Source organism: Mesocricetus auratus, unplaced genomic scaffold, assembly GCF_017639785.1.
Source record: "Mesocricetus auratus isolate SY011 unplaced genomic scaffold, BCM_Maur_2.0 Super-Scaffold_100676, whole genome shotgun sequence".
NCBI lineage: Eukaryota > Metazoa > Chordata > Mammalia > Rodentia > Cricetidae > Mesocricetus > Mesocricetus auratus.
This window is the reverse complement of record NW_024429266.1, coordinates 30,220,935-30,236,145: the sequence shown is the minus strand read 5'-3', so window position 1 is coordinate 30,236,145 and position 15,211 is coordinate 30,220,935. Positions and strand designations below refer to the sequence as shown.

General features: G+C 37.8%; 1 protein-coding gene and 1 long non-coding RNA gene across 5 annotated transcripts in view; one reads left to right on the top strand and one right to left on the bottom strand.

The window, feature by feature from the left end:
* Nucleotides 1-311: 311 nt before the first annotated feature.
* Tnfsf18 (TNF superfamily member 18) lies at nucleotides 312-11,950 on the top strand. The gene is made up of 3 exons (XM_005071469.4): nucleotides 312-484; nucleotides 6,792-6,825; nucleotides 9,213-11,950. The coding sequence occupies exons 1-3, from the start codon at nucleotides 347-349 to the stop codon at nucleotides 9,563-9,565; spliced, it is 525 nt and encodes a 174-aa protein (XP_005071526.1). The 5' UTR covers nucleotides 312-346; the 3' UTR covers nucleotides 9,566-11,950.
* The window catches only part of LOC110341093, a 170,882-nt gene continuing 163,042 nt past the window's right edge, over nucleotides 7,372-15,211 (bottom strand). Inside the window, exons 4-8 of one of the 4 annotated variants that reach the window (XR_005874221.1) lie at nucleotides 13,920-14,093; nucleotides 12,648-12,737; nucleotides 10,651-10,697; nucleotides 10,469-10,559; nucleotides 7,372-9,332 (exon numbers count right to left, since the gene is read on the bottom strand). This is a non-coding gene — a long non-coding RNA (uncharacterized LOC110341093). The remainder of the gene's footprint in view (nucleotides 9,333-10,468; nucleotides 10,560-10,650; nucleotides 10,698-12,647; nucleotides 12,738-13,919; nucleotides 14,094-15,211) is intronic. The other 3 variants (XR_005874220.1, XR_005874222.1, XR_002382982.2) reach the window with 3 other exon arrangements.

Genomic DNA, 15,211 nt, shown 5'->3' with positions numbered 1-15,211 from the left:
TTACAAGGATTTTTCTTAATTGGGAATCATTTGGAATGCACAGAGCGTCTGACAGCAGCCAAGGCTGGCTGTGCATGCACACAGTACTTCCTCTTGCTTCAGGAAAGACTTCTTTCCTTCTGAACTTCCTTCGTAGCTGCTTCTCCCCCTCCCGTCTTTCTGTTGGCTCTAAGCCTTTTGTAGTTTTGGCCAGATGCCATGATGACTGTCAGTGCTCACCAGTGTTCCAAAGGAAAACTCCACCTCCCACACCCACGGCTAATTACTATAAAGCATGACATTGCATCGTTCACCCATCACTTGCTTTCCAGAGCTCTCATCCCTCCAGAGAAAGAGTTCTATCCTCATGGAGCAAATACCTTTGAACCCACCAAGTCCTCGTCGAGGGGCACAGAGGTTCAGGAGGCCATGGCTCTTATGTGTAGTTCCACTGTTGTTGCTGCTGTCCTATACCACGGGTGCACTGATCTTTTCCTCACTCAAGGTAAGGTGGTAAAGCAACCTACAGGTGCTAATTATAGTATATAAAGGCTATTTATTTGTTAGTCTGATTATTATCATTGCCATTCAGTATTGCTAGAAGTAGTGGGAAGGAAGAGATCTGAGGGTACAAAAAGTCTAAAAAATTCTAGTCTTGTAATGACATGGCTCTTGAAACTCATCTGAATGCTTTGAGACAAAAGGCACCAGAGGATGCTATAAGTATCCACTGTGGGCTTGAGATAAGTGTAACTACATCATGTTCAAACAGTCTTTAAAAGGTGCCTGTGGGGGCGCTCTCTTTCCCTTCCTGGAAATCACTTGTACCTGAAACATGGTGCACTTCTTCATGTGATTCCAGACAAGTTAAGGTCTCCATGGGGGAAGAGACACAGAAAGAGAGTAGAAGACAATGAAGTGACAGGAAGCATGTGCATGTTGAAGAGGGAAATGGTGCTGAGCTAGAAAAAGGGAAATCTGGACTCTGTCTCTAGGTTAATTTCACCAACACCAACTGCACCCATTTGAGAAAGTTGTTTCATTGTTCCGATTCTAGTACTTTAGGTCTAGTATTTAGGACATGGTGCTAGGAGAATGCATCCCTTTTCTTCTCACCCTGTTAGCTATAATTACATTGCTCAGTCACTTACCTAAGTTGTATATGGCATGTAGTTGTAGTTTTAGGAATTCTAAAGGGATGATAATGACTTGGGGTTAGGGTGACCAGGGAAGGTTTTCATGGAGGAAAGAGGAGCACATGTCTGTTTGGGAAGCCCCTGATGCTTATCAGGAATTTCCCAGTGAACTGCAGTCTAAATTCTGGGTCTAGATGGGATCTGCACTGGGTATGTATATAAGATAGGTTCTTTCGAGAAGGTGTTTTAGTTTTAGTTTTTTCTTTTCCAGGACTGTCAGGGCTACACAGAGAAACCCTGTATTGAAAAACAAAACAAAAACATTTGGCCAGAAGAAAGTAACATAAGACTTTATGTAATTCAAGAAGTTAGCCCATTGCATTAAAAGTCTGTAAACCTTGGGCAGAATAAAATGATGTGTACCTGTGTAATAAAGGGTTGGAGTATCGTTTTTTCTAAGGAGACCATCCAGTAATGATTTTAAAGGTGTGGTTCTCCACTGACAAGACATCCAGGAAAGATACAGAAGGAGGGAGTGTGCTGTAGACCCTAGGTTACTTAGTATGTACTGGCTGAAGGTTCACATGGGAGCCTATCAATTTGTAGTCTGTAACTGTATAAATGGATGAGAGGCAGAGGGAGTTCTAATCACAGCCCTACACTTCCAAAGAAGGAACAAGAAATGAGTTTCTAAAGCAACAAATGTTGCACAAAAGGGAGAGGACTATCAGCATTCTCAAGTGTTGGGAGTTTTGAAAAGGAGGAAGAATTACACTAGCATTGGTTTCTGAGTATAGGTGCGGTGGACTACTACTACATGTGATGAGTGGGGGAAGGAGACTTTCTTCTGAGTGACACCTCCTTTCACAATCAAACTCAGTTAATTCATGATGTTTTGAGCTTGAATTAAAGATTATCCCCTCAAAAGAACACACCCCTTTCAATGACGGGTTCCCCCTTTAAACATACCTGTGAGTATATTCCAAACTTAGGAAAGGAAAAAAGGTTTTGGAGTCTATTTTCTTGACAGAATGCTTGGCAGCCTAGTTCCTATGGAAAAGCCACTGGCCTTCAGTATTAGCTTGAGTATTACACTTTCCTTATAAGCTACAAATAAATGTCTTGAGGAGAGGGATCTGAGTGGATGGCAGATGTTGGGTCATTATGAGGTAGTCATTTCCACCTTCTCATACTTAGGAGCTTAGAAGTTTTATTTTATTTTTTATCTACCCCCCTTTTCATGCAAATTTCCATTTACAAAAAATCCCTTCTAGATGGTAATCTTAAAAGTAAGATGGGATGCTTGATTCCTTTCAGATCAACAGAAATTTTCTTGGGGATTCTTTTTTTCTCTCTTCTAGAAGACATCTAGTTAATAGTCTAGATTCTGAGCTCAAGGAGTTTGGCCAACTCCTCTATGAAAGTAGTTCACAGCAGTTCCCTCTGAAGAATCCAACTATTCAGGAAAGTCCCTTTCTTCAGTGAAATAAAGGATGGAATTCCAGAAGGGAAAATAGAATTTGTTCAACTCTACTTGCAAACAAATAGAGTAGAGTTTTTTTTTTTTTTCCCAAAACGGAGATGGTTAGGGTTAGTCTAAGATCTGTTTTGGCCAGTTTAAGACAAACCAAGTCATCTAGGCTTAAGCCAAAGTGAGGCTAGAAGAGAAATTGACCTTTCTAAATTAAAGAAAGCAAAGCTAGAGTAAACTGAGAGGCTGTGTATAACTTTTTTGTAACATCACCGGGATTATAAATAGAAACTGCCTCTGTGAGTGGTAGGGGTGAGTGAGAGTTTTGAATGAGACAGTCTGGTTTTGGATCCCAACCTCGCCTCTTATCAGCCATTTGGCCTTGGGCTGGTGACTTCATCACCCAGTCCTCATTTCCTCATTTGCTGAAGGAACATGCTAATTCTTACAGAGTTGCCTCAAGGAATAATGAGGCAGTAAAGTGCCTGACATGCCTGACTCATGGTAAGCTCTAGATAGGTGGTAGTGATGAATATTCATACCCTTGTTAGTTAGAAGGTCATAATGAATATAAACTAACAAGATCAGTTAAAACTTGCATGGTTTGTCTGGCCTTATTCCTTCCTCAGTAGAAGACCACATCTTTTAACCAAACTGATGGTTTTCCAGTTAGATTTTTGCTTGTGGCAATAAAGACAAACTGGTGGTGTTTTCAAACTCAATAGATAGTAAGGAAGCTTGCAATAGGTTTTCTGAATGTTTGTGTCTGTCAGTTCATTTGTCTATGGATGTAGGTTTTCTGTGTACTCTTACACACAGTAACAGCTGGAACACAATCCATGACATTTATATTCAGGTGACTACTTAATCACTACACATATGCAACCATGTCTTTCTAGTTAGAAACTTGAGAGGAAACAATTATACATTCAATTTGTCTCTCTTGCTTATGACATTAGTATAATGTAGGGAATATGGGTATTTAAGCTATTTGTTTAATTCTTCATTATAACCAGCATCATGATCAAAATAGCTGATATTTACTGAGCAGGTTCAGATCTGGAAAAGCCCTTCTCAAGAGTCAGCACACATAAAACAACTGGCTCAGTGAACTCTGCTATTATTCCCTGGTTAATAGATGAGGAAATGGGTTATGGGAGTCCCTGATGCAAGCCCTATCAGTCGTTGTTCTAAATTGAATTTGGATATCTCTTCTAAGAAAAATTAAAATGGGAGTAAATCTGATTTCAGGAAATCCAGTGACTTATAGTTTTTAGATTCATGGCTTCCGTCATTTTCTATTGCATCTCCTTATCAATAAAATTCTTCTATTGTAATTTCCAACAGATATATGTCAAATAGTATCTCACATCTGAGTACAATACCATGTATACAAACAGACACACAAGATGGAAACTCACAACTCTAAAGTTTTAATAGAGATCTTCCAGTCTAAATCTCCTTTGTTGTAGCTAAGATGTTAAGTTTTCTATAATATATTCACAAATGGTACAAACATAATAAAATAACTGAAATACTGTTTTTGTAATGCTGGGGCTCAAACTCAGTGCCTCTACCTCCTAGTCACACTCAAAGCCCTAGTAATTTGACAATTTTTGTTTTTGTTTTCTTAATTTTAGTTTAACATTTTATAATACAATGACTTAAAGTTTATATTCTAATTTATCTTGATTTATGACTTTCACTATGACAATTGAAAATTACTTCCCAAAGAATAATAGATAAAACTTTACTACAGTATCTTTGTATATTCTTAATTGCCATGATGCTCAATTAACACTATCATTTTTTTCCCATTATACAACTGAACTCCAAAGTCTTTAATTACATCTTTTCCCGTACACACTTAAACAAATTCCCTCATTTGCTGCTTTCTCTGTTCACTACACTCCAATGTCAAAACCCAACAACCAAAAGCCTCCAACAATAATGAAATCCAAGTGTACTGGGTCTCTTTGAAAAACACAAGGCCTTTTGAATATTCTTTCTTTATATGCTCATGGCCATTAGTTTCAAGTAGGGTTTCCCTGTTGCTATGGAAATGGTCTGTACTTTCCCATATCGTTCATTTTCCTTTACTAGACTATTTTATACACTTGGCTCTTCTTCAGACTTTCTGGAACTATTTACCAGTCTCTCTCAGTATGAGAGAGGGAAGACTATTTCTGCCACTTGCCTGCATGTGTGTTGATGCATACTGTATTTCCTTCATTTGCGTGGGTGCATTATTCACACACCTGGCAAAGCAACCTCTGAAATAGTTCTCTCATGCCTTACCTGCTAAGAGCATGGCTGCAGTTCTGGCCTACCTCACTCATTCGATTAGAACAGCCCCATCAAATGACAATGAACAAACTTGCCATCTCCTTCATATCTGAACAAATGAAGCCAAAGACCGAACCCAAAACAAAGAGGAGATGGACTTCTGACTTCTCATCCTTATCCAGGTCCCTCTCACTTTAACAATACTCCTGTGTAGCAAATTTCCCAATTGTCTCTTTCTCATCTCATCTTAAATTCATTCTAGTGAAACTTTTGCTCTTGTAGAAACCATGTTTCTGACTATATCAGTCCAGATACCTGTTCTTTTCCTTTTTTGATCTATCATTTGACACCAACTAATCAACTCCTCTTCAGGAAACTTTCTTCTCTTGGTTCCCAAACATCACACATTTCTATTTTTTTCATACTCACCAATCTTCCTTAGAAAGTTCTTCCTCATTGTCTGATCTTTAAATACCAAAGGGTCCTAGTATTCATTTCTATCTACACTCTTGGCATGTCTGAATGCAATAAGTCTCAGCAATGTATATCTAACTGCCTACTTGATATCTAATAAGCACTACAAATTAACACAGTCAAAACTCATGATTGTTCCTCTCTTACTGTTTTCTCTAGTCTTGCCCATCTTGGCAATTAACTTTATTTTCCCAATGACTGCAGTCCCAAATCTTGGAGTTATCTTTGTTTCTTCCTGTGTCTCACATCAGTATTCATGCCAGAATGCCAGTTACTTCTTGCTTTCTTTGAAATATAGCCTAGCTTGACCTAATACCTATGGTCCTCCTATTTTAGCCTCCTAAATGCTACTATGTCAGACACTCACCACTGTGTCAGACCAGTTGGGCCTTTCCCCCTCTTCCAGCACCTTGGTCAGAGGCAGTGTGTGTTCCTGTTTACATGAGTCTGGTTGGTAGTGCTTAGCTGATTTCATTGCTTTAGCCTTTCATTCTCTTCAGGTTTTTTTTTAGCACAATAGCTGGACAGATCCTTTAAAAGGAACGTGTATCACTTTACATGTTAAAAAAAAAGTCGTTTGAGGACGTTGCTTCAAGGAAACCAGTGAATTTTGAGAACTAAAAACGTTGATAGTTATGCCTTATTTTACTCTCAATCAGTTGATAGCATTTAAGTGACTGTATTTGTACATTAGTCATTACTAATGTTATCTTTCAGCATGTAAGCTGTGGCATGTTGCAGACATTTGAAACAGTTGTATCTGATTCTGAGGGCATCTCTGTTAATGTTTAGAAAATCGCATGCTACCTACAATAAGTATTTCTAGAGTCAATTCATTGCTGTTTCTAAGTAAAGAGGAACATAAGCAGAAGTTCCATTATTTTCTTCCCACATGCACCAGATAACATTGGGAAGCCATACTGATATAGAGACTGCTCTTTGTAGTAAACTAGAGGGAAAGAACACAGCTCCAATACTTACCATATGGGTCAAAGTCAGATGAACAGAATGAGATACCAAAGTCCTGGATGAGAGATCTGCTATCTTTCTTCTTATTATCAAATCTATCACTCAATGGTAGAATTTTAAAAATTAAAATAATACAGCCCATCACTCTATTCATGCTTTTCTGTGTCTCCTTACACAGCTAAATTCCAGTGTGTCTAATTTTGCCACTTCCCTTGCATGCATACCTCACTTGCTCACTTGCTCCTTCCTGTCTTCCCTAAACTCCAATGTCAAAGCTACTGTAAGTCAAATGTAGAGGACAGAGTCAGTCATCTGCAGAGGGAAGCAAAGAAAAAAGACAGGTATCTATGTGCGGTGGGCTTTTTGTTTGTTTTTTGTTATTTGTTTTGCTTCGGAATCGTTAAGCTCTGAATAATTCAACCAAGCAAGTAGCAATTGTGCCATCATTCTGACCAGTTCTTCTTTTCCGTCTACAGCCAACTGCCAAAGAGCCCTGTATGGTTAAGTTCGGTGAGTAATCCACCTTTCATTTTTCTTAGTTTCTGATGCAAGGAGGCAGCTGTCAGTGCCCCCAACCCAAGAGCCTGTACATCTTTTTGCCCACTTTCACTTATGTTTTTATTATAATCACTCATTCTTTACTTGGCCACCAGCCTAGTGAGAGCTGAGGCTTCCAGAGCTGAACCAAATTGACAAGCCCACATCTGCTGTCACTACTGACAGGCACATACATCACACTGAAGAACTTGTGTAATCAGCCTTTAGTTTGGTATTTTGTTAAGGTTACCTTTCAGATTCTTACCACCTTTCCTCAAAGTACTTGTCACATTTCAGAAATTTCTCATATCTAGTAGAGCACACGGGAAACATTATTGCCATTTGTAAGTGCATAGAAGAGGAGTGGAGAGTTAGAGGAACAGGCGCTTCCTCATTGTTTCTGAGTCATTTTCCTTTATAGTCATCTGATAGTTGCTCAGAAAACAGTGAAAAACAGCGTTGCTGAGTGTTTTAGTTTCATTTCTGTTGTCTTAATAAAACACCATGACAAAAAACAACTTAGAAGGAAAAGGATTTATTTTAGCTCACAAGTGCAGATTATCGTCCATCATTGCCCAGTAATCACAACAGCAGGGGCTTGAAGCATCGAGCCACATTCACAGTCAAGAGCAGAGAGAAATGAAATGCTCACTTGCTTACTTGCTTGCTTTCTTATGCTCAGTTCCATTTCTCTACTTTCTCATAGTTCAGAACATCTTGCCTAGGGAAGGGCACCAACTGTAGTGGGCTGTATTTTCCCACATCTATCAACTTAATTAAAACAAGCCCCTATAGACGAACTCAGTATAGACAGTTTTCACTTAGACTCCCTTCCTGACCGACTCTAGGCTATGTCAAGTTGAGAAGTAAAGCTAACTATCACATTGATTCTCAGAATATTCCTTAGAAAATATTCAAAATATCCAGCATACACATTTTTTGATTGTTTGTATGGCCAAAAGCCACATTTTCATTTGAGAGTAGACAATTTCTATAATTCAGTTTTTCACTCTTCCATCTTTTGCTCCAGGTTTTCAAAATACCTTGGTTTTTAGAAGTTAGGGCATTCTTTGAATGTGTCCCTGATTTTGTGTTTTGTTTTTGCCCATGAAAGGAATGCTTTAAATTTCTCCTTAATATGATAAAAATGATGCTAAGGTGTCTTTTAAAAAATTCCCATTGAGTTAAATAGGTAAAAAAAACTATACTTGTTCCTGGATCCCTGTCTACTGCATGCCAATGAAGAGAAATAGAATTCACTGGCGATGCAGTCTTTGCTTTTTGCTCTAGTGGTCAATCCTTCCTTCTCCTCCAGCATCTACCTCCAAGTCTTCTCCTAGCTGTTTCTGTATGAATGAGAATTTAAGTCGGTGTTACTTCTTTCAGGCCTTTAGACTCTATAACCAAAGTTATCAAGAATTAGAGAAAAGGCCAGACAAGAACTTTGAACCTCTAAAAGCATCTCTTGGGGCTTTGAAGTTACATGGCTGTATGAAACTGCTATCATTAGGGAAATATGTAGTACATAAAAAAGGAAAGATTAAATTTGGATACATTACCCATCTCCAATGTGGCAGTATCAGACTAGGGATAGCTATATTTAATTAAATACATTTATTTCAAGTTATAAAGTCAGCAAGGAACCAGTGGACATTTGGAAGTAAGCTAGATAATGGTATGTGGTGTTGAAAGTAATATGAAGAAATATATTGTAGACACAAAGCATCAGATTCAGAAAAACAGGCCTGTCCACCAGTTTAGAGATATTTACTGATGCCGAGATGGGAAGATCACTTGAACTCATCACTTTGAGCCCAGACTGGGAAATGCAGCAAGACGTAAAAGTTTGTTGAGCACACACAATTCTAGAAACTTACTTAGGTGGTGGGAATATAGAAATTGGAAAAATAGAAATGTCATATTTAAGTGGATATAAGACAGTAGAAAAAATTGCCAAATTAATTTATAATATGCTTCTTGCTAATACTTTCTATGAAGAAAATTAAAGCAGTATAGAGCAAGGGAGTCACAGGAGAGCAACTTTGAGTGTAGATTGATTAGGGAATGTGTCATTAGTAAACCACCCCAGAATAAATACTATTCATATGGGAAGTCCTTACTCTAGTCTTGCTGTGTGATTCCTCTCTCCTCTCCCTCCCTTTTTCATTCATACCACCCAAGAAGAGCCACAGAGCCATGAGGATTTCACAATATGTTGAAAATATGGTCTGAGAAAACTAATGTGACCAGGTTAAGAATCCATCTGTAGGTAGTAAAGAATGTACTACAACCAGATAGAAGATGAAATCATAATATAAACATGATTTCTTTTTTACCCTTCATTTTTCAATTTCTTATAGAACTATCACCTTCAAAGTGGCACATGACATCTCCTCAGCCTTTTTGTGTAAATATGACATCTGACGGGAAGCTGGAGATACTTCAGGATGGCGTGTATTTAATCTATGGCCAAGTGACTCCTGTCAATAAAGAAGACATAAAAATCCCTGTTGACTTTATAGTAGAACTAGTTAAAGAAGGAGATGTTTTACAGTCTGCAACAAATGACTTTCAAGTCATAACTATAGGAGGGATTTATGAATTGCATGCTGGAGATTCCATATATTTGAAGTTCAACAGTGATGACCATGTTCAGAAAAATAATACATACTGGGGAATTGTTTTAATGCCAGATCTCTCATTCAGCTCCTAGAGATTTAGTTTGGTCTTATCATCTTCCTTGGTGTATCCGGCAATTCTGGGAGGGTGGTGGGGCGGTTGACTTCAACACACAGTTTGTGGTGGCTTACAAATCAACACAAATATAACTTCTTGGCATCATAATATTGTAACCCTCACATCAGTCTGAAGAAGACTCAGTGAATTGGCCAAATCCCTGATGTTGGGTCTAGAAAAATACACTTTCATAATCCATGATAAAATGAGTATGGGTAACAGAGGACAGAAACGTTTCCAAAAACCATCTGTCTAACCCTTGAATCTCTGGGTGGAAAATGAGGTCCTATTTCCATGGGACTCTTACTTGGTTTACAAAAAGGATGTTGGGCAGTAGCCTGACCTTTTTTTTAAAAAATCATAATCTCCTTGAACTGCTTTACCTTAATCCCTTCATACTCTTACCTTCTGAGAGCCTTCTAATGAAAAGCTGTCAGACTGATGGGGTGGCCAAGATATGACAACAACACCCTCCTTTAGATGTGGTATTTTTAGAGGATAGAGAGCACTATGAAACCTATTGGGACAGAGGTGGAGATGTTATGGAATGAGATTGATCTTGGAGTTTTTCTTGATTTCATCATGCTCAGGATGCAGGTTCATTCTGAACTTTCTCGTAAACCTCCATTGTTTTTGTGTGTATAAACACTGCAAACAGTAAAATGAGAGGTTGCTCTAGTAGTCATTAGATTTAACCCTAGAAATTGGTACTTCCCTGGCCAATTATGTAATGATTCCAAATTTTTAGTTTGTGTTCCCTAACTGGCAAATATACCAATTTTCCTATACCAACCAACTCTATGATGTTAATGGGGCAAATATTTTTTAGGAAAAAAATTGAACAATGAGAACATGAATAGATGGATCATAAAACTCTTACCTCATTTCAAATTCACAATGAATTGAGTAAGAGTTTGCCATTCACATGATCTCTGATTTGAAATTGGTATTTCTACTGTCTCATTAAACATCTGTAAAACGGAATTTATTCAACTTTAAAATGGATGCATTGCCTTTACCCCAAGGTGGCCAGAATGAAGCTACAAGAGAGTCTTTCTTTACCTGCAGACATTGTCCTCTTCTTGCCTGGAGCAAGAAAAGCCAGTATCCTGTTGGAAGATCCCATTTCATTTAAGCGTGCTGACTTCTCCAAGTAATAAAGAACATTCATGTTCAAAATTGGACTCTGTTAAATTTAACCAGCTTGCAAGTTCTTGCTGAAAAGTATTTTAAACCAATTTACAATATTTATGGGTATTTGTGAAAAGCTATATTATAATTATGTTTTATATAAGGCTAATTTAAAATATTTTTATTGTATATAACAAAAATACTTATTGTAGGCTAAGCTATTTCTTCTTATTTTTTGTGAATACTTGTTGAATTTCTGTAGAGTACAAATACTCTTGTGTTTGCATATTTTCTCAGGAAATTAAAATTACATCATATATATTTATAGAAACCTGCTAGTGTTCTTATTTGTTGTGTTGTAAGTAGCCCTGTGCTGGCATGGGCTAACACTACTTCATAAAAAGCAATTGTTTAATTTTTTTTTGAATTGTGCAGTCTGGGAATTTTTATACAATGTATATTGACAAACACTACAAACCAAAGCATTTCTTTTGAAAAACTGGTTCACTAGGACACTATTCTTTGTAAAAGGTGTGTGTGTGTGTGTGTGTGTGTGTGATGTATGTGATTGTGTAGGTGTGTGCACATATATGTTGTGGGAGAGCCATGCATGTGCTTGTGGGTGGCACACTGAGTGTTGCTCTTTACCTTAGACTTTGAGACATAGTTTCTCCCTGAACCTGGAGCTCATTTATTTGGCTTGGCTGGCCCACCATTTGGCTCTAGGGATCTACCTATTACTGCTTTACCTCACCACCCACATGTCTTTGGTTACAGGTGTGTGCCACTATGTCTCCCTGTTTCATGGATTTGGGTGATCTAAACTCCAGTCCTTATACTTACATAGCAGGCATGTTACTAATGGAGCTATTTTTTTAAATATATTACCAATGTCATTCCGTCCCTGCCTCTTTCTTAGAACAATCAAGGCAGACAAAATGACAATATGATGTTGCCACACTCCCAGCAAAGGTCCAACAGAATTGTGATTTTTTTTTAGAACCAGAAGAAGTTTCTGTACTTCAGACAGAGGGATAGCTACCAATATACAGCATCTGAATTTATCCCAATTTTATCATTTCAGTCTTTGCTTTCAATGTGTACTCAGTTCCTTTTCTGTATTTTAAAACTACAATAAAAAGTATATTTTTAACTGTACTGCAATTGATTTGTTTTTTGGGTTATAGTCAAGTTAGTGATTTAAAGAGTACAAAATTACATCAGAGAAACCTTGCTCCTACAGATACATTTTGGCAAGTGTTAGAACTTGCAAAAGTGAGAGCTGGGTGCAATTAGTGTTAACCTCAGCTGCTTCCATTCCCGATGAGTCAGACAGTTCCACTTTCCTACTTCTACCCTTCTTAACTACTCCACCCTGTCAAGACTCACCCATCTGAGATGCAGCTCACACTAATAACCTTTGCCTTCCACTTCCCTCACCTAAGCTGTAACAAGCATTACGGTACTGTGGATGAGCATCTGATTCTAAAGATAGCAGTTAGTACAAAGTGATGCAACCTCATGTACTCTTTTAACAAAGCAAATTCCTCAGACGAAATGTTATGGAGATGAAATGCTTGCCTTTTGTTCTGTTTCAATGAGATAATTTCACTGAGGGGAAGCATTTTTATTAGCTAGGAGAAGCAGAAACATGATTGATAAGCTAGAAGTTTGAAGGTTTCCTTATGGTAGAAACAGACACACTTCTTGATCTGAAAGAATGCAGACATACATTCCAGCATTAACCTACATCCTCATTGGTCAAAACTCTTGTGAATCCCACATTTGTTCACAGTACACAGGCTTTGCCCCTGAGTGCAGGGAGTGTGCAGTCCCACCTTAGTGCAAAAACTTCTTCTCTACTAACTAGCAGTTGGCCCTGGGAGAGTCTCTTTCTAATTCCTGCATGTTGAAGAGGAAGGGATTACCTTGCTGTCACTCCAGTATCTTCGTACCAGATCACATTGTGCCAGTTAAAGCCGACTTCCAGAGACTTACTTTAGCATCTGGCTTTACTCCTACATGTTTAAAAGACATATAGGGGTCTCAAAATAAATACAGAAATTTGTAAAAGCTCCAAACTATCATCACAGAATCAATCAAACAAAAGCTAAATTAAAAGTCAGAGAGAATCACCAAGTATCAATCAATAAAGTTAGATGTAGTAGAATGCTATTAAAACAAACAGAAAACATAACTTTCAATTTCATGATAGCTAAAGAATAGAGAAGCATTCTCTGTGTGATTTAAGTATAATGTTTTACTAGGAGAAATTATTTTTTCTAGAGTTGACATTAATCACATGGTACCATGTCCACACTGAAGATACAGAGCGCTTCCTTTATCCCATTTAAACCTACTGGTTTCTGACATCAGTCAACAACTATATGGAGTTCAAAACAGTTGAGTGCAAGACCCAGAAATATTGGGCAACCTTGCATTGTCTATAAAACCACATGAGAAGGTTATGTCATAAACCCCTAAAATCTTGGAAAATGTTTGGCAACAGAAAAAAGAAAATTCCTTCTAACTTTCTTAGCCACTTATAAAGTCTGTCTTCTACAAAATAGAGGACTTGTGACCAATGACTCTTTTTAGTAGTTACTTTTGTGATAACTGTATTGCTTTCCAAATCTATAGGCAACACACGGAGGTACTTAAGGTAAAGGAATGAAGTATGCAAGATACAACATCTTTGAAGTGGTAGGAAATTATAGATTGGTCTTATCTGAGGTAGAAGAACACACATTGAACTAATGTTAAGCATCGTGCACTCCAAAATTCTATGTAAAGTGCAGGGCCTCAGGAGCTCCACTGCCTGTGGTGAATCTTAGTACCACGCACATAAGTACGACTATCATAATATTATTTCCATTTAGTCATTCTAAACTGGAAGTCAGCTAAAGCACTCAGATCTTTATTTTACTAGTATGTAATAATGATATTTATTCTAGATGCAGGAATTTAACTCTGAAACTGTTGGTCAGGTAGCAGTTAGCCAAAGTAGGATTAGAAGTAGCATTTCCAATGCTAGTTCAGTTTCTTACTTGACATTTTTTGCTACTGGGATTGGAGAGAGAAACCAAACACTAGCATGGTATTTTGAAGGATCCGCATGAGCTTTAAGTGTGTGCAGGGGGAGATGGCACTACCAGATCCAGATATCCTGGAAAAACACTGGCCCTCATCCTTTCTTTCACCTTTTCTTAATGGAGTGACAATGATTGGTATGTTCCAAGAAAGGTTTTGCTGTTGCAATCCCATAGCTTTCGGCAAATGAGACTATTGGTGGTACTTTTTCCAGGGTCATTGTTAACATGTCTTCTCTTTCATTTTTCCACTTCTGCTTTCATAAGGCAAATAGAGAAGTTTATCTAAAAGATGAGAGGAAAGGAAAAATCTTTTCACAAATTCTTGTTCTTTTGAGCTTCTAGGAAAATCAGAATGCATTTTACTTTCTTATTCCTATAGATTTATGCATTGTAGCCTTGTGGCAGTTTGAAAGAAAATGGCCACCAAAGGGAATGGCACTATTAAGAGGGGTGGCCTTATTGGAGTAGGTGTGGTCTTGTTGGAGAAAGTGTGTCACTGTGGAGGTGGGATTTGAGGTCTCAAATATGTTCAAGCTATACCTAGTGAGACAGATTACTTCCTGTTCCCTACAAGATGTAGGACTTCTTTAGCACCATGTCTGCCAGCATGCTGCCATGTCATACCATGATAGTAAGGACTAAATATCTGAACTATATAAGCCAGTCTCCCCAATTATATTTTTTTCCCTTATAAGAGTTGCTGTGGTCAAGCTGTGCCTTCACAGCAATACAAACCCTAAGACAAGCTTTCTTCCATTTCATATGCCTTCAGTGACACTAATTTGGCCTTTGATGGGTCCAGTTCTCTCAGCACTGATTATCTCTTCCAAGTAATCCTTTCTCATATAATAGCCATTTCATGTGTGATGGGTGATAATATTCACTCAGCCTTTTCTCTGTACACTGAGCCTCACATCTGTAATATAGTGGAAATGACAGAAGAGAGGCCCAGAAGTCAGCAACCTGTCTTTTTCATTTACTAACCATGTTTAGTTAATGCCTGTCAATATTGCCATTGATCTCTATAAGAAGAATATTATAGTATGCTTCTCAATAAATGCTAAGAAATTTATTTCTCACAGTTCTAGGAGTGAGAAAGTCTAGATCAAGATATTATTCGATTCAGTGTCTTGCGAAGAGATGCTTCCTAGGTGGTCATTTTTTCCTGTAAAAGTGGTAAGGTCCTCTTTGGGGCCTCTTTTTAAAAAAATATTTTGAAGTTAAAATATAATCATATAATATTTGTCCTTCTTTTTCCTCTTTCTAACTTCATACATTTACTGAACCCTTGTTCTTTCCTCCAAATTCATGACCTATTTTTCTTTAGTTGTTGATATGTATATATACACATACATACATATATGTGCACATACATATGTTTTTCTCAATATAGAAATGAA